The sequence below is a fragment of the Cimex lectularius genome, unplaced genomic scaffold (assembly GCF_000648675.2).
Source record: "Cimex lectularius strain Harlan isolate CLEC.00 unplaced genomic scaffold, Clec_2.1 scaffold21, whole genome shotgun sequence".
Classification (NCBI taxonomy): domain Eukaryota; kingdom Metazoa; phylum Arthropoda; class Insecta; order Hemiptera; family Cimicidae; genus Cimex; species Cimex lectularius.
In genome coordinates this window covers 1,883,702-1,902,221 of record NW_019392671.1, presented here as the reverse complement: position 1 = coordinate 1,902,221, position 18,520 = coordinate 1,883,702, and the positions used below count along the sequence as shown (strand labels likewise).

At 36.3% G+C, this 18,520-nt stretch overlaps 1 protein-coding gene across 3 annotated transcripts in view; it reads right to left on the bottom strand.

Moving 5' to 3' along the window:
• The window catches only part of LOC106668556 (solute carrier family 12 member 6), a 468,955-nt gene that overhangs the window by 413,013 nt on the left and 37,422 nt on the right, over positions 1-18,520 (bottom strand). The window contains exon 1 of one of the 3 annotated variants that reach the window (XM_014397419.2): positions 17,900-18,019. The exons of 1 other annotated variant lie outside the window; for it this stretch is intronic. In XM_014397419.2, the coding sequence (XP_014252905.1) occupies positions 17,900-17,926 (27 nt within the window). In that variant the 5' untranslated portion in view covers positions 17,927-18,019. Of the gene's footprint in view, positions 1-12,588; positions 12,657-17,899; positions 18,020-18,520 lie in introns of those variants that run through there. One more of the 3 variants, XM_024225292.1, reaches the window with a different exon arrangement.

Here is an 18,520-nt window from a genome sequence, read left to right as displayed (position 1 = left end):
TCGATAATAAATTCCCTCCATTATTCAATTCGCATTTTCTGTTTCCAGGGGAGGTCGAACGAGGTAAAACCTTTATAGTGGTTTCGGTACTGTACAATTGCGTTGTATCACTGTTTTATTTAACAGATCTAAGCAGAGGGAATAAGCATGAGAAATAGCATGATACACATCAGAAACACTTACGAGCAAGAGAAATAAATTATGAATAATGACTGCAGATTCTACTAAGCAACTACACTCGACGAAAGGATCTATGACGTAAAAACGGAAGACGTACATTAGCAGAAAAAACTAATAAACAGTAAAAAAACACTAAACAACAAATGAAAATAATAGACCGGACAGAATGTCATAGAAACATTTCAATTTCGCTTAATCGCTCAAAGACGCCGGCACAAAACAAGGAACTCATACCGACTCGATTTTGACATTCTCTTTTTGTTGACTTTAAGAGTTGACTTTAAGAAGACCAACATGCAAAAGCAGCATTATGATTCAATCAACGAAAAGGGTGAAATGGCAACAACACATCTGAAAGACGTATAAAACGCAAATGCACGGTCCTTTTATGATCTACAAAATATAGTAATAAAAATATTTTTCAATTCTTAGATCACACAAAATTGATTGAAAATATTTTTTTAACTTAATACAAAATCTGCAACGCAGATTGCAAGTATTTGTTAAGTTAACTCTAAGGGCACATTTATACTGCCTGTGATACGATGCAATGCGTTATCACGCGAGTAGAAGCTGAAATCTTAATACAATAATATGAGCTGTCATTGACTTTACATAGATCAGCGTTAACACTGCCTGTGATAAGATAGAAGTTGAAATCGCAACGAAATATGTTAATAACTTTGCATGTAACTAAGTGCGACAAGCTGAAATAACAAAGAAACTATCATTTATATTGCACGGATCAGCGTGCGACCTGTTTACATAGCCCGAGATGCGTTATCGCGCGTGTAGAAGTTGAAATCTTAACGAAAGCTATTAATAATTTAACATGTATCAACGTGAAAATGTTTACACTGTCTGCGATGCGAAAACACTGGCAATCCGAGGTTTTGCGCACCCGCAGGAAACTGCGAATATAACCTCGTAGTTGAAATACCATTGTAAAATCGTAAAAAAAATTAATTAAACAAAAAAATTTAAAACATTTTAACCAATTGTGTAAGCTTACGCTTTTACGCAAAATGGACGTAAAATGTTTTTGCTCTGTTTTTTTAAAATTTGATTTGATTTGAATAACAATGATAATTTAACAATAAATGACATCTTTCCATAATATCTTTTGGCATGAGAAATTTATTCAGCAATGTTGCAAAGGAGGAACGTTAAATTTTAATAAACAATCTCTCTTTAGGAAAAGTTTAAATACCATTATCAAAAAATACATAATTAATCTTTTAGCATGTTACTCTAACTAGCAAATAATAATATATCATTTCATTAATGGATATTTGGGGAAAAATATATCTGTAAAGCATCTTTTAAACGGTTCAATCGATTAAACTGATGTAGTTGTGAACTGCCAGGAAGAGCTTAATTAGAGATTAATGGACCGGAAGTTGCCAAATATAGGTGTCGAGAGGTAGTCCCGGATGAGTCGTCCTTCGCCGAAAATAACACACGTTCTTTCCAAAAATAACTGATACAGTTGAATCCCTATATACTGTATCTTCAAGGGGACGAAGGATAAGTACAGTTAAACAACATGGTCACTATTTCAAGGTTATGGTGTTCGTGGTAAAAATGAAAACGTTATATCGAAAGTTTTAGTGTAAATGTGTGAAAGAGATAAAAGTGATCGAAAGTGTTTTAATTGTTTAGTGTATTTTATATATTATGTTGAACCGGCTTAGGATCACTTACTGAGTATGTCTCCACTCGCGGGTTTTTGAGTTATTCAAGCGCGTTTCGGCATTGCACCATCTTCAGTGAGGAAATGTCTGTCACTTTGTCTGGGTAGGTAGATGTCTCCCTCTTTATACATATAAACTGCGACAAAGAGTAAGCGACATAACTAAAACAACTTACAAAAATAACCACTGAACAAATTTATTTCAAATTCAACAACGACGTATACACCCCAAAAGACGATCTAGGAGTGGGGAGCTCAACATTTGCCATTCTTGCACAGGTGAGAACCATTTATTAAGAATAATGGCTAAGAACGGAATACTCCATCTATTTAGATAGGTCGACGACATCCTCATCAAACAGACCTTCGCCAGAAAACGAACATAGGGACCTTAACACAATTCACAAAAACATTACATTTACCATAGAAACTGAAAACAACAACGGATCAACTTCTTGGACTTAACACTCACCAGCACCAATAAAAAAATCGAGTTCCAAATATAAAGAAAACCCACTGCAACTGATAACATCACAAACGAACAATCCAACCACCCACACCAACACAAACTTTCAGCACTATGACACATGATATACAGACTAAAAACAATTCCATTCAACACTGAAATCTACACCAAAGAACTGCAAACAATAATGAACATTGCAATGCCCGATTTTTTTTCTTTTGCAAGCAAAAAATACGTTCTCATTTGTTTTGACCGAGTTAGAGCATTGTCTTCCATTTTGTTTTACTTATCTTACCTAATTGTAAATATGTACTTAAAAATATCAATGTTTCGATGTTCTGTTACATGTCTAGTTGATGTCTAGTTAAATTTATCAATATCTCTCTTATTGTAACTTACTGTATTTTTTTATTTTAAATGTTGGGATATCGGATTTGGAGGCAAATTGCCCCGGCTCCATTGGGGCTTTCTTGAAGAACCGAAGATTCCGTGTCAGTTTGAAGTCCGTCTCTTCAGGGACTTTGTTCGAGAGAAGGAGTCCCTCAGGGTTCATTTATAAACGTTTCGCTTTTCTCGATCGCAGTGAACGGTATTACTGACGGTATACCCCGACCAGTTACGATTAATTACGATACGATACGATTAATTTAAGTCGACGATCCTTGATTTTTCCTTTCGCGGAAAGACCTAACAGTGGTTGGAGGGGTGAGGAAGTAAGCGATAAATTTGAGGCAATTTCAGTACGTGTGGGTGGCAACCCGTTTGCGAAATGTGTTCACACACCAAATTGTAGACCTCCTGCTGCCTCAACGTTGACTTTTTCATTTCGGCCCTTATTTATTCACCCCATTATCACTGTAAGTATACAGCTATAAGATTTAACACCGCTAAATGTCTTAAAATCCTGTTTTTATAAATTAATTAAGATTTAGTTGAGATAAAAAAGTCAGTGCCACGAGCGGGATTCGAACCCACGACCTTCGGCTAGATACGCCGCTACTCTACCATTTGAGCCATCGTGACTTCGCACGTGGCACTGACTTTTTTTATCTCAACCACTAACTTCCCATCTCAACCCCACCGTTTCAATTTTCCCTCTTTTTTGCCATTTTTCAATTGGTCAAGCGGACCACGAGAACTAGTGAATTGAGTTTTTATAGTTCACTCACGAAACAATGATTACCTATCACACAGCAAACCAAATCGAAATAAAATCAAAACTGCCCCAGAGCCCATATTTTTTGCTTCACTTTACCAGAGAGGCCATGCAATTCTGTACGAATTCTATCAGCCACAACTTCAATTGAGCTATTTAATCTGCAATGTTCTGGCTGGAAGAGCCGAGAAAACCGGATTCGCCTTCCCTTGGTCAAAGCCATATGCGTTCACTTTTGCAGGTTGAGGAGGCCCACAGTCTTCCGCAGTTCTGCTTTAGTGGTCTGCGATAATGTACATAGAGTCGGTGAGGTTCCTCGGCCTCACATTTGATCAAAAGCTTAGATGGCAGCCACACATTGATGCCATCGAGATGAAGAGAAGGAAAGTAATAATAGTACCTAAGGTCATCGGTCACTTCAGGTGGGGAGCGGACAAGGAGATCCTCCTGTAAACATTTCACTCGCTTCTAAGCTCCACGTTGTTTTATGGTTGCAAGGCTTATTCTTCACCCCGAAAAATGCGCCTGCTAAATCTTGATAAGCTCTATTTTCAGGGTCTTTGAGCGACCTCTGGCGCGTTTAGAACGAGCCTTTGGCCAACTTTTACTCCGAGCTGGGTGTGCTGCCTCAAGAGTTTCCGAGGGAACAGCTCACTCTCCGGTATGCGGTGGGGTTCCTTGCCAAATCCGGACGTCCGCTTTCGGGTGCGGTCCTTTAACGCCAGTACAGTGGAATATATGAGCGACTTCGGACCCGGATGAGACCTGTAAAAGTACGCTTCGGCGAAGACGTAGGGAGGACGGGGATTGATCGGTTTCGAGCTGGGCAACAGGCCGATTGCGCCCTGGGACCTCCCAGCCGTACTCTTCTGAGAAGACCTCGCCGGGTTAGCTACTTTTACCAAGCTAAGATCTTGGACCTTAGATTAAGTTATGCTGGTTTTTGGCTCGTGTTTACAGGCTGACGAAAGTGTGGCTCTGTGCCGTGTATCTTGAGGGTGCATCCACTTCGTGGTCGCTGCCGCCGCACTGTAGCGTTTACACGACAGAACTGGCTACGTGGCTTGCGTACCGTAGCGATCAGGCCCTCTGATACTGAGAATAAAAAAACAAAGAAAATTAAAGGAAGGTGGCAGTGTCAATGGGCCGGATCGACAGATAAGCTCTCGCATACCAACATCACTGTCAATGCCACCCCTCGGAAGGTCTGAATCGTAGAAGAAGGATCATCCTCACCCGACTAAGAATAGGCCATGCGAGGTTGACATACGGACACTTATGGAATATCGAGTGCCCAATCGGCCCTCACAGTGAATTCGGGGCTGTTTCACTGTCGGTAACCCGCCAAAAAAAAAAATAATTGAATTTCTTTTTAAATCGACGTTGGAGGCTATAAAAAATACGTTTCACTGAGGGGACCGAAATCTATTGGGTTTATACGATTTAGCGAAATTTTTCTCAAGGGACCAGCGCTTTCTTACGATGGGATACGAAATATCGAGATTTCAATGTATTAACTTTAAATTTTTTAATTAAATGAGTGCCAGTTGATGACACTAAAAATAAAATCGTTACATAACGCCAAAGAGTATTTAGGTTTGATTAATTTGCAAAAGGGTTGGGCATATTTACAGATGATCAGTTTTGAAAGGGTTTTCATTTAATGCCGCTTTCACTTCTATATTTTGTACTTTTATAGAAAGTAAATATTTTGGAGGAGATTATAAACTTTTCTCCTTTTTATTGATTTTTACATCTGTAATACAATTACAACAATAAGACAATTTATAACGAAAAACAGGTGAGGATAACTCACCCAGTGGTGAGCATCCTATAGAAGAACTAAATAATGCCCTTCTTCGTTACTATGCAGGGCATTACGTGGCCATTGGCGTTTCAGTCGACGGGCAGGATTATATGGAAGGGGATTGATCGAACTTTTTGTAATACCAACTCGCTATTTCTGGAACAAAGGGAGTATTAAGGTCTATGTAGGGTGAGGTTTGATTCATAAAAAGGAGGATTAACCATTTTTCTTAGCAATTTTGATTGGAATCTTCGAATGCGCTAAGAGTTGAAATACCTGGTTGAGCCCCAGATTTAGATGCCATAAGTCCCACGATGCCAAGTAAGTTTGAAAACGATGGTGTATATAAATCTTTTGACTTAAGCAGAAGTTAGGAGTGTACATCGAGTGATGATGACAATTTGTAACGTCTGTTTACTTCGTCTCCTTTAGTCTTGTCTGCGGATTTCATGTCTGTTGTCCGTGTAAAGTCCCCAGTAACATTCGTGTACGACGAGGAAAGTGAAATCCCGTTAAAGTGTGAGTGTGAAGTTAACGTATACGCTTTTCGTTGCATTTATTTGAATTTTCCACTTTTGGACCTAATGTTGAGGCAAATGGTTTTGAAGGTTTCGGTATGCGGTGACTGAATCGTTATGCGAGGAAAGATTGCTATATCACCATCTAAAGTGAAGAGAATTGTTTCAAAAGAATTGGAATTTCAGCAGTACATATCATGTAAGGGGAGGGCCAAGAATGCTCCCTTATGGGAAGCCACCTTGGATGGAGGATCTCGCTGTGCTCTGTCCAACTCTAAAGTAACGGTAATACAGGTATAATTTTAATGTTAGGTAGTAGGTATGCCCTTCAGTTTCCACAGGATACTCGGGTTCCAAACCCTGTCAAAGCAGTCTCAAGGAACACACCCGGACATCAGGGCTTCTGCTCAAGGGAGGATGAAATAATGTCCACAACGCGATAATACGAAAATTTTACTCATCATAGGAAGGAGACTCAGAGGACGGCAGGATGAAAGAAAGAAGACAGGTTTGCCTGGTTTATGGAAAATAATTATACAGTAAAAGCACAATTAAAGTTGTAAGTAAGGAAAACGAGTGCTTTTTTTGGTAGGTAGAAGGATTTGACATTCTTTTTGAGGTGGAGATAACTGACTACCTGCTTAATGTCGGAAGATGAACAGGCTTCAGGAGGAAGAGAAACAGGTAAAGAAGTAGTCAAGCCTCGAAGTAGTCGATTTCATTTTCCTCGGAGGATTATGGATGTCACTGTGACCGTGAAAATGGGTAAGTGCTGGGCAAAGTGATAGGATTTTGCTTCGTCAGACCCAAGAGTCATCATCATTGCGAAGGGGGTAGAAGTCTCATGTGAAAGGATATGTTTCGAGGTCGCCCATAGGGAATTATAATCAGAAGTTAACTGGGTGGTGAAGTCGGCATATGGTTTGTTTTTGAGGTTTTTTAGTTCTATCTTAAGTGTCAATTGAGTCGATTATAGGTCTATTCGACGTATACCTCGAGGGCTGCTGTTTTTCTCTAATTAATGCCATGTATAGTAGAGCTTGTAGGCAGTGATAGTGTTTCTGTGCTGTGTTTGTTTTGTTAAGCTCGAAATACTATTTTATGTAGAGGTTGTCAGTGTGTTTACTGCGTCGTATATCTCTTCACGAGTCCTGACGGGTACGTTTAGTTCTGGGATTGGTCAAGTAATGTCTGAAAGAAACGCACAGACGATGGGTCCTGTTATTTAGGCTTAGGATGTATAGGAACTGGAAAAGTTTGAAGAATCAGATGTAATTAAAATTAAGAAAAACGTATTACATTAATCGTTTAAAAAAACATCATACAAAAATCAGCTGAACTATCCTTTTGGAAAGTTGTTTACGAATATTACAATGACAATGTTTGCACATTAAAGACATTGGATGTTTGTCTAGGTTATACATGTACAAGTTCGTATGAGCATTAGGTAAGATGTTACGTTTACCTGAACTATCTGATTGGATTGCTGGTTACGCGATTAGCTGTGGGACATCAATCTTCCTGTAACATTACATCCTGCAGAAAATCTGACCTCACAGATTAAACACGTTCATTATTTTAACCGATTCAAGGCGTTTTAGGCCTTTTAAATATTTTAGTAATTGCTAAATAGTAGAACAGAAAACGATTCATATTTATATTCACGTGTGTTATAAAGGTAATATGATAGTACCATATTAGGCAATGGTAAATTCAAAGCTTGTTAATTCCAGTCCCTCAGGATCAGAATATCCATATCGTCAAAATCTAGCCGCTGAATAATTCAAGCGATTCTAATCTTAAATCAGGCCTACGGTCAGGCCAATTGAAACGAGTTTCCAGCGAATTCATCAGAGACTATCTAAGGAATGGACTGAGCGTAAAGTGGACAACAAATAATTTATAAGTCCCCTCTTTCCTGACAGCTTTCTCAATGGCACAAGACAGTGTTTACGAATCGAAGATAAAACGACGATTATTTGACAAAACGTGTAAGATCATTATATCAGTCAATATTACAATCTCATGAATCACAATAATATCCATTATTTTCTATGAGACGTGTTACATAATAAAATGTTCAATCCTTGTCAAATATAACAAAGGTTTAAAGTATTTTGAGTTTTTTCAAAAGGGATAATTCAGGATTTCCTATGTTATTGTGATAGTACAACTACCAGCTAACCAGAAACGTTCATACGGTTTTTTATTGGCTATTGTTTTTAATCGATATTTCTATTTATATAGAAGGATGATGTCTTTACACCTCGGATTACCAAGAGAATAATGCGACAGTTCATAAAGAAAAAGTTTATTGAACAGTCCACTGTTAATTATAAAATATTTTCTTTCACATGGCTTCGTAAACAGTAAGTCATGAGTGCTTTTTTTGTGAATTTAGGCTCGGTGGCCGAGGCAGTTCGTAAAATTTGCATTGCGTTCGGTAATGAAACAATAGGTGAGCTCAAAAGTGGTGCAAAAAGTTCTGGGATTGAGGGAATTGGAGATGTACCCCGGTCTGGTAGACTTGTCTAGAAAGCTATAGAACTTCATTCGAGTTAAACTTGTTAGGCACTCGCCAGTGTTCAACGTAAGCGATGAAACCATATGCTCTAATTTACATCGACTTAGGAAAACGTGAAAGCTGAGCAAATGGGTTCCTTATAAAACGCCTGAAAATGAAGCATTTGATGATAGACCGCTTTATTTCCCGGCTTATCAATGGACGGCGACTTTGCCCACAAACTACATGGCTTTAATTTAAAAGATTCGCCGCTGTGCGATTGCAGTGAAAATGAAACTCCCAATCATGTCTTCCTATACTGACTGCCACAAGTATGATGAACTATGCCAAACATGGTTGATGAACATAATGATATCGTGTGATTGTTAAGTAAGAGGCAAAATTTCGTATTTCACGACCACTTTTATTCTCTCAATCAAGGAATGTATTTCATTATTTTGTTAATCACATATTTACAAATAAAACCAAGTTTCGATATCATATTGTTTATTTAAATATTCCTTACTTGAATGATGGCAATACGTAAGGAGATTATCTAACATGTTGTATTGGACTTGGTCCCTATTCTATATATATAGATATCTTGTTTAGTTTTCCCTTCTCTGTTCATTGAGAGAAAAGTATTTATTAGCCTGAATATGTAGTGTGTACTAGAAAATAACTACAGATCTCGTTTAGCGTTCCCTTTCCTGTATAATACGTACCAATTTTTAATTGGATGTGTAGAGTGAAAAAATAACTACACATAATTACTAGAGAAAAACAAAGATAGATAGATAGATAGATATACTTTATTTACAAAATGAAAAAATTTACAGTTAAAAATAAAAAACACAGTATTATTATGGCATGGTATTAAAACCGTCAGCCAGAGTTCAGAGTGCATTACTATCCCAAGAATATGCATAATTATATTATTATAAGAAAAGGAGAATTTAAAATATCAACTTCAGAGGTTACAATTATTTACACGATTTTCAAATTACAAGGTTGAATTGCGATAAACTTTGAAAATAATAAAAATGACACTTCAAAGAACAAAAGGATTCTAACTTACAAAGGGTCCCTCACAGGCCAACAGAATTCGCATTTAGAAGCCCACAAACTAAAAATTATATGTATTAAGACAAACAGAACAAAAAAAAAAAGACAAACAAAATAAGACGAACAGAATTCCCTACATTCCAATGTATTCATATCTGTAAAACCAGGCTTTCCGAGCAAAATCAACAAGACCCCGGCAATCGGAGCCGTTCAGAAAGGCTATGAGTTCTTCCCTCGTCAGAAAACCCCTACCCACATACAGATACCTCAATTCGTTCAGGACCGAGCATCTAGCGAGAAAATGAAATGCATCCTCACTCACCTGAGTCACCTGAGTTGCATAGAGAGCACACTGCAGTGGCAGGAGTACTCCCAACCCAAGGCCTGAAATTCAGGAACAACAACTCCCCTCGAATTTTAAACCACCAGCGGAAAAAAGAGAACGGAACATCATTTGCTGGAGCAGAAAAAACATTGCAAGGAGTTAGGGAATGATTCAACTCCTTGTAGAGTTGGAATCTATTTGAGTCCACGGCACGAGAAATACAACTCTCTCGATGACGAGCCCCCATAATATAAAGAAGGTTGGAAAACATTTCAGACCACGCTGCAAAATTATCCAAAGAGAACCGAGCCACATTATACTTCTCCGCAAGAGAATTCCAGGATCTGAACCAGGATATGTTACCCTTAATAACTTCAAGTGATGAAATTTTTGCCAGGCGAGAATCAGGAGCTTGAAGCGATTTCAAAATAAACTTAAAATGTAACCTTAAAGAATAAACAAACAACAGTTCCATGCCAGTCTCAATATACAACATATAATTAGGAGTTGATGATGGCAGGGCAAACAATTTACGAACAAAAAAACGGTGAACTTTTTCTATCTCTTCATATTCGCGATAGCCCCAAACTTGACCTGCATAGCAAAGAATTGCTCGAAATAAAAAAATATTTTGTATTCCTTTTCGGTATATTGAGAGAGAGAATAACTACATATATTGTTTAGTGTTTACTTTTCTGTATAAGAGTGTGAATGTATTTATTATTGTGAACGTCTAGCGTAAAAAAATAACTAGAGATAATAAAAAGGAGAGATGATGCTATGAACGATCTCAAATTGAGATCGCCGATACATGTGTTTAATGTTGCCCTTACCTTACCCTTGCCCCTGTTTTCTGTCGCACTTTAATAAAAATATCTGCGAATATGGCTTGTTTTGTTGTCCTGGACTGTGTTCGGATTTCCTTGCTCGAAACATTTTTCTCATTTCCAAAAATTTCAACTTTTCAACTCGGTGTGTAGATATAGGCCTACTAGGCTGCACAAATTTTTAAGATTTTTCGGAAAGAAGTTATTTGCTTTACCAACGATCTCTCTCAACAGTTTGAATTCCAAGAATTTTTGCGATTGGAGCAATCAATTTATCAACTTCATTGTTCAAAAACTGGTAATTATTTGTACGAGTTCAACCAAACTTTTCATCCTCATACGTATTCTTACAATTAAAAACATCAAGGCCATCGTCAATGGTTCTATGTATTCCATATTACCATTCGACATAATATCAAATATGTCTTTCAAGTAACCAGAACACATACAAAAAGTTTTATAAACAATAAAGCGGTTTGAAACCATCCCACACATTACCAGTTTACCAACCCCTAATGACGGTGAGAGAGACTATGAGTAGTTACTCTTAACTTTTGTTTTTAAGTTTTTTTTACATATTATTTTGTAATAACTTGGGCAATTTAACATATTATTATCGCTTTAGAAAATGTTTATTTACCAATGACTCAAGGACTTTAAAATTTGAAAACAGCTTGAATAAAAATCAATTAAGAAGACATTCTATTTAGAGAACTAAAAAAAAGAACGATCATATAACTGTAACATTAAATACCGATGAGTAAAAGAACATTTTATATGTTGTGACATGAGTAAGTTGTGGTTTTAGGGTCATCCCATCCAGCCTGTAAAACATTCATTCAAATTTCCATTCTGTCATGTAAAAACGTAGCGATGTATTTTTAAATTTTCACGTAAATCCAAAGCGCCTTAATAATATCATTAGTTTAATAACAGCGAAGGGGCGTGCATATATTTTCTCAGTGTCTCATGACCCCGGCCGCATTAAAAGGGGACCGCAATTTATTTATTTCCTGTTTAACACAGCAGTCTGGTTTGCTAAACACACGACGAATTAATTTGTACATTTAAGAATATTAATATAGTACAAAGTCAGCAAGCCGCCGAAACAGGTGTATCTTAATAGATCAATCTGTTATCACATCGTCCATAAAATGTAAACATCGCTAATGAATGCATACGTGCCGTGAAGCACTGTGATATTAAAGCTGCGGTTTTTGGATAAATGCGAAGGGAATGATAAAATGTGAATTTTTTGTTGATAGAAATTTCATCAATGTAGTTCACTTCTCGATCGCTTACACTCGCTCACTATTTCTCTCTCCCCCTCACTCATTCCCTCGTTCGACACACTCTCTTTCACTCTCTCTCTCTCTCTATATATATATATATATATATATATAGAGTGGATAAGAGTCCCTATTCTTTCTCACATTTTCTAACTCACTTACTCACTCATTCTTTTTCTCTCACACACATTCTCTCTCTCTCCCTCACTCTATTTTTGCTCTCTTTTTCTTTGACTCCCTCCCTCTTCTTTCTCGTTTTCATTTATTCACTCTTTATCTATCACTCACTCTCTATTTATATCTTTCTTTCTCTCTGTCTTGACTGTAACGACACAGTCCTTGAGAATGTTGGGACAGAATTCAAGGAAATTTGAGATCGCCTGTAAAAACTTAATTATGTCAATCTGTAGACATAGTCAAGATTGATTTGCCCTGATAATAATCTTAAAATAGGTCGACAGGTCGGTAATAACAACTGAATTTATTTTCTTCTTCAACACCTTGATCCAGAGTGTTCGTGAGTGGATAAGATAAGTGGTCGATGTTTCTAATACTCAAAAGATTTTTTACAGCATGTATCTAAACATATTTATACATTCGTTAAGATCGTTAAGATAAAAATGTGTACCTAAAACTGCCGATTTAGTGGGCAAATCGTAGAAATCTGGTATATGTTATACGAAAATATTAACTAATTACTCGTTTACCAATTCATTAAATTTAAAATAACATTTATTTATGTTGCTAAAAAATACATACTTCGGTTTATTCCGCAGTGGTTTAAAATGATGAAGCAAGCTGCATTCCTCTTCTGGTCACTGTCTAGTAAAAGCGATTCATTGCTGACTGGGCTTTACCCAGCCAATATGAAATGTGTGGGAACAACTTTGTTATTTTAATCGCGATAAGCCGAAGGGGAAATTTTGAAAGATTCCCACAATAAATATCTCGATGTGGCGATTTTTTTATACAATTAATTATTTATCAATTAATCCAAAAATCTTATGTTGATAATCAATTTATTGATCCTTGCTTAACCCTTGCACGTCTTCTTGCATTCTCTTTGCCGAACCTTTTATTCTTTCGATGGAGTTTGACTCTCCTTTTACAATCAAGGAATTTAATGCAATATTGGATTCATTAAAATGCAACAAGGCTCTAGGCTTTGACCGAATAGGATATGAATTTTTAAAATTTTCCCCAGATAATTTTTTTTTTTTTTGGGAGGGGTTATTGTGAAAAAAAGGCCAGAGGCGACGGTGGGAATCGAACCCACGACCGCGGCGTGAGAGTCTCTCATACTAACCACTCGGCTACCGCGGTCCCCCCAGATAATTTTAGTCTAAAGTTGTTAGATTTATTTAATAAGATTTACCATTCCGAAAATATCCCTTATTTTTTGGTTTATCTATTATTCTCCCTTTATTTAAGAAAGGCAATGTTAATGATGTGTCAAACTGTAGAGGTATCTTTTGTTTGAATTCGGTGACAAAGATTTTTACTGCTCTCCTACTTCGCCGCCTGGAGTCCTTTGTACCAGACAATGCTCTCCCTAGTGAGTGCCAGTCGGGTTTTCGTAATGGTTATTCAACTTTTGATGATTTTTTCATTCTAATGAATGTTAATAAGTTAAAATTTCTCAGAAAGGGAGGAACAGTTTATTGTTTTGTTTTTTTTGTCGACTTCAAAGCGGCTTTTGACTCAGTCGATCGGAAGCCTCCATTTCTCAAACTTTTTAACCGGGGGATCTCTTCTAAATTCATTAATACCTTGAAGAGCCTTTATCGTGATCCTTTGTCGGCAGTAAAGGGCAGCCAGGGTGTGTCTGAATTTTTTAGCGTTAGTTCGGGGTTCGTCAGAGTTGTTTGCTCAGTCTTTTGTTATTTTCTCTCTTTCTTGACGACCTTCCTGCAACACTTGAGGAGGTGTCAGAAAGGCGGGAACAGTTGTGAAGGTCCTGATGAACGCAGATGATGTACTTCTTCTGGCTGAAGACCCGCTTACTCTCCAGAACAACATAAATATCCTAGAACGTTATTGTAATCTATGGAACCTCACAGTCAATTTAATAAGTCTAAGATCATATGTCTAAGATCAGAAAAGGAGGATGTGTTGCTACTAATGAGAAATGGAAATATAAAGGCCTATTGAAGTCGTTAACCATTAAAAATATCTGGGTATTACCCTGACCCCCCCGTCAGTCCTTGACTCGGCATTTTACGGAGAGGATATCGTCGGCTAAATTTGGGATAAATCGTTTTTGGAAGGCCCTCATTATTCACGTAGAGTCCCTCCTTCCACCAAATACAGCTTATTCAAAGCTATGGTGCCCAGTGTTGGGGGTTTCAACGACAGGGGTTGGCGGAAAAATTTCAACGTTTCTTCATCAAGAAGTTGCTTGGGCTCCCCCTCATAACACCAAATTACATTGTTTCTATTGAGACTTCAACTTCTCTGGTTCATGTTTTCACCTTAGGTCTCTATGTTACATATTGCATCAAGACTTTGAATCTGCCTGCTCGCCGCCTTTCTCGTTCTCTAGCCTTTGAGGTTATCAAGAAAAAACATTCTGGTTCAAACACTGAGTTAATTTGGCGGAAAAGTAATCATGCCCTTTTGACTCCAACTTCCAGGATCGGGATAAATGGTGTGCTCAGTTGATGGACATACGTCAAAGGACGGATGAATGTTACCGGGAAATGTGTGTGCGGTCGGCTCGACAGTCCAACCATTTTCTTTTATATAAAGATCTGCAACCCCCCCTAACCTGCTGTCCCTTAATTCAAGAAATACAGATCTTTCGCCCTCGGAGCTGAGCTGGTTTTTTAAATTAAGAGGCGAGTTTTTTCTTAACTACACTCCGTGGCGAGAAACAGAGTTATCCCTCTGTGCTCTTTGTAACCTCAAAGGGAGGCTGTGATCCATTATTTGGGTGTGTACCATCCTCTCGGAATTTAGATATTCCCATACAGGTCACAGCAGACTAAGCAGAACCCAGATAATTGAATTCCTTAATGGCAGGAACTGTCTGCAATTGATCAGATTCGCACGACAGGCTTGGTCGTATCTTCTTGATCTAATTAGGGATTTCATTTACCTTGATTGACAATGGTTTTGCGTTACGTACAGAACAAACACTGTTGACAACACCTGTCAATTACCTTTCCACATTTACATTTATAATGGACCACAAGTTAACAAGTCTATGATTTATAATCGAGAGAAATTGATGTTTTTTGATAGTTAAAACAATAAATTTTGGTACATGTTTATTACTTAAATTGCCAAGAGCCAGGACTCATCGAATGCTTTCTTTTTTCTCAAGAGAGAATACGATGATTATCTTTATCTGTCAATAAAAGTATGCTTGGAAGGTTGTTGGTATACGAGGTAGAAACATGTTTTATGGAATCTCTTATTACGTGCCGAGGGGCAAGTTGTTCAAAAGTTATGCCAGAGGTAGTACTGCTTTTGGCTACATTAATTTATTGAGTAATAACTTTTTCTCCAAAATAAAGACTAAACTGAAAATAATGGCGCAAACTGCAAGGTATGCGATGAGTTTACAGATCTGTACATTATGCTGCTTTGCAAAAAAATACATGCCTCAGAGGGAGAGGAGTTATCATACATAAACACAAAGTTCTCAATAGAATATCCATTTAGTTTAGAAACATTACTGTCATCAGAAGACAATGAGAATTACGGGACCCTATCTGAATGTTAATGTAGTGCGATATCACTGTGTTTATGTTAATTATGATTTAGGTTATATAGGTAAGGACTGGTTGTATGAAGATGCTAATGAATTGAAAACATAAAAATATTAAAGTGTGATAGTATCCTTCCTAAGAGAAATATTCATCAAACATAAACAAACTGATGTGAATAATCACAGTGTCATCTACTAATCTATATTCCAGAAAAAAAAAAGTCGGTTATTCCGTGTTATATGATCTGTTTGAGAGTTGGAACACTAGTACATGAACGTTTCTGCGTCCTTAAATAGTAAACAGTAAGGTTAAGACCCTTAGGTTATAACCTGTTGTGTTGTAAATTGGTCGAGCATGTATGAGGGAAAGCAGTCTATTTATACATATTGTTAATGCAATTTGATTGAAACACTTGATATGCTTTTTAATTGTAATAATTATGTAGAAAAATGTCCTGTAAAAAATACAAAAGTTTACTTTCTTGTACGCGTAGTGGTGAATTGGTAAATATATTTACTACCTAATTACTGTAAATTTAATAATAAATTTTATGAAATGAAAGGGGTACCAATGGGGTCTCTATTATCCCCAGTTTGTGCTGAAATATTCATGGATAACTTTGAAAAAGTCTTTTCAAATCAAATAACAAATAAATTAAATCTGCCCTTTTTGGAAACGCCATTTAGACGACATGTTGTGTATATTGTCAAGAACTTTATGTTGGAAATAAATAAATATAGTTGTTTAAATTTTTAAGCTTAAAACTGTCTATAATGAATAACCTAACCGAAATAGACATTTATAGAAACTTAATATGAGAAAAAGTAAGTAAAATTCTTAAACGAGAACGTTTTAGAGTAGCTTTTAGAGGTTCTTGTCACTTACACAGTTTCATCAAAGGGAATAAACTAGATTTGTTTGAGATATTTTAAATTAAAAAATGTATAATTAAACATGGATCCATAAATGTTATAATAGATTTTGTTTTACAACCTATTTTAAACATGTACCTATTTGTCATACAAATTAATCACCAATTTAAAATTATTTTCTTACTGTATTTACTGGGATAATAATTAGTGTATTAATTCACGTTTTTCGCATGTTAAAAATTGAGCGGCATTAAAACCAACTACTCATTGGAACGTTCTGTGACCTTGGATCGGATGGTTCATTTATGACAATTCATGGCGAAAGACGTGTTTGTAACGTCTTCTAACTGATGATGAGCATTTAATGCTTGAAATCTGGATCGTTGTAAACAGCAAATCTGCGAGTAGAACCATCATTTACAATAAAAAATCCTCTTTATTACTCCATTGAAAAAAATAAGCATGAAAGCAATGAAATGTGTCAGTAAACGATATTTTAAACAACTTTTTGACGCTTTCTATTTTTTTCTTGTATTCAATTATACTCAAAAATTTATTATTTTTTTAATAAAAGTTATAAAATATGACAAAAATCATAATTTTTTTTAACATTTGAAACCGAAAAATCAAATATTTAGCAGTTAAACATTAATTTTACATTGATCATTACGGAAATTTGAAAAATTACGTGTGTTTAAAGCTCATTAGTAGAGGCAACAATCTTTTACGCACAATAATTGTCTAAAATTGAGCTTTGTGAGCAAATTACTTGTTTTTTTTCTTTTTTCATTATGTAACATCCTTTTTTTATATTAATTATTTACCCATATATTTTTTTCTTCACTTTAGATTAACTGTTGTCAGTGATTAGTAATTTGTGTGAATTTGTAATTTAAACCTACTGAAGTATTGACGCCTGTTCACGAGACACCTGGTATATAGTTGTCACTTGATGATGATCTTCCAGGACCGAACCCGTCCAGCATGTGTTGTCTGGTCCCTACATTTCCAAAAGTAGTACATTTTCACAATGCATATCTATAAAATATGCAATATAAACTAATCAGTCAAGCTATGATAGTTTATCGACTGTTTTCAAGGCCGGGTAAAGTAAACATTGTCAGTTTATCGCCGTAAGTCTTGGCAAAATTTAATCAGTCAAACTGTATCGAAAAAAAAATATGCGAACTATTGACGACGTAAGCTTAACTGATCATTTTTAATAGACGGAAAATGCGTTGAGTTATTAAACGTATAAAAAATTGTTATTTTCTGAAAGCCTTTTTTGATAAATATAAGGATGATTAAAACATAATTTCAATAAGAACATGTAGAAGAATTTTAAACAGTGGTCTATTCACATTTATTCAAACAATAAAAGGTTTAATAAAAATGCTGATTGACATCAAAATTGTGTGATCTATCAAGATTTTAGTTAAACATATCTTAATCAAAATAGACGAGATGAGAAAAAGTAAAACTTACCTTCCAACTATCTGGGTTCAAAATCATTATGACGAAGACTCTCGTCAGATATGGTTTGGTTCGAATTAACAGGGATGTTTCTTTCTCTGAGTGATGCAAAAGACTGGTGTCAGTCCGACCAATTCGCTATCGCTTGCATTGTTAGCTCTAATCAAATGAAGACGTTTGTTCTACTCAATTCCCCCATGCGGACCAATTGGTCTAAACTTGCACCCGACACTTATTTTTTTTTCTTTTACAGGAACAGATCAGGAATATAAAACTGTTTTTAGTTCGAAGAGAACAATTACGCTTTAAAATTGAACGGGGACAGTTTTTCGTACCATCAAACAATTTGTAAAAGTAGAAAGATTGATTTATTGACGTTTAAATAATTTGTCGGCAAAATTGTATCTATTGAGATTAATTACAAAAGGTGAACAGTTTACCAAAACTTATTTGGCAATTATTTCTTTCGCTCTGCTGAGACAAATTGATCTGGACGGATACGTTCAATAAAACAACTTAGGGTTGGTTAAAGTAGTCGAATTCCCTATCAGGAAAATCAGGAAACGTTTCGACCTTTGGAGAAATAAGGAAGGATTGTTTCCTATCCATTGGAATTAAGTAAAATATGTGTAC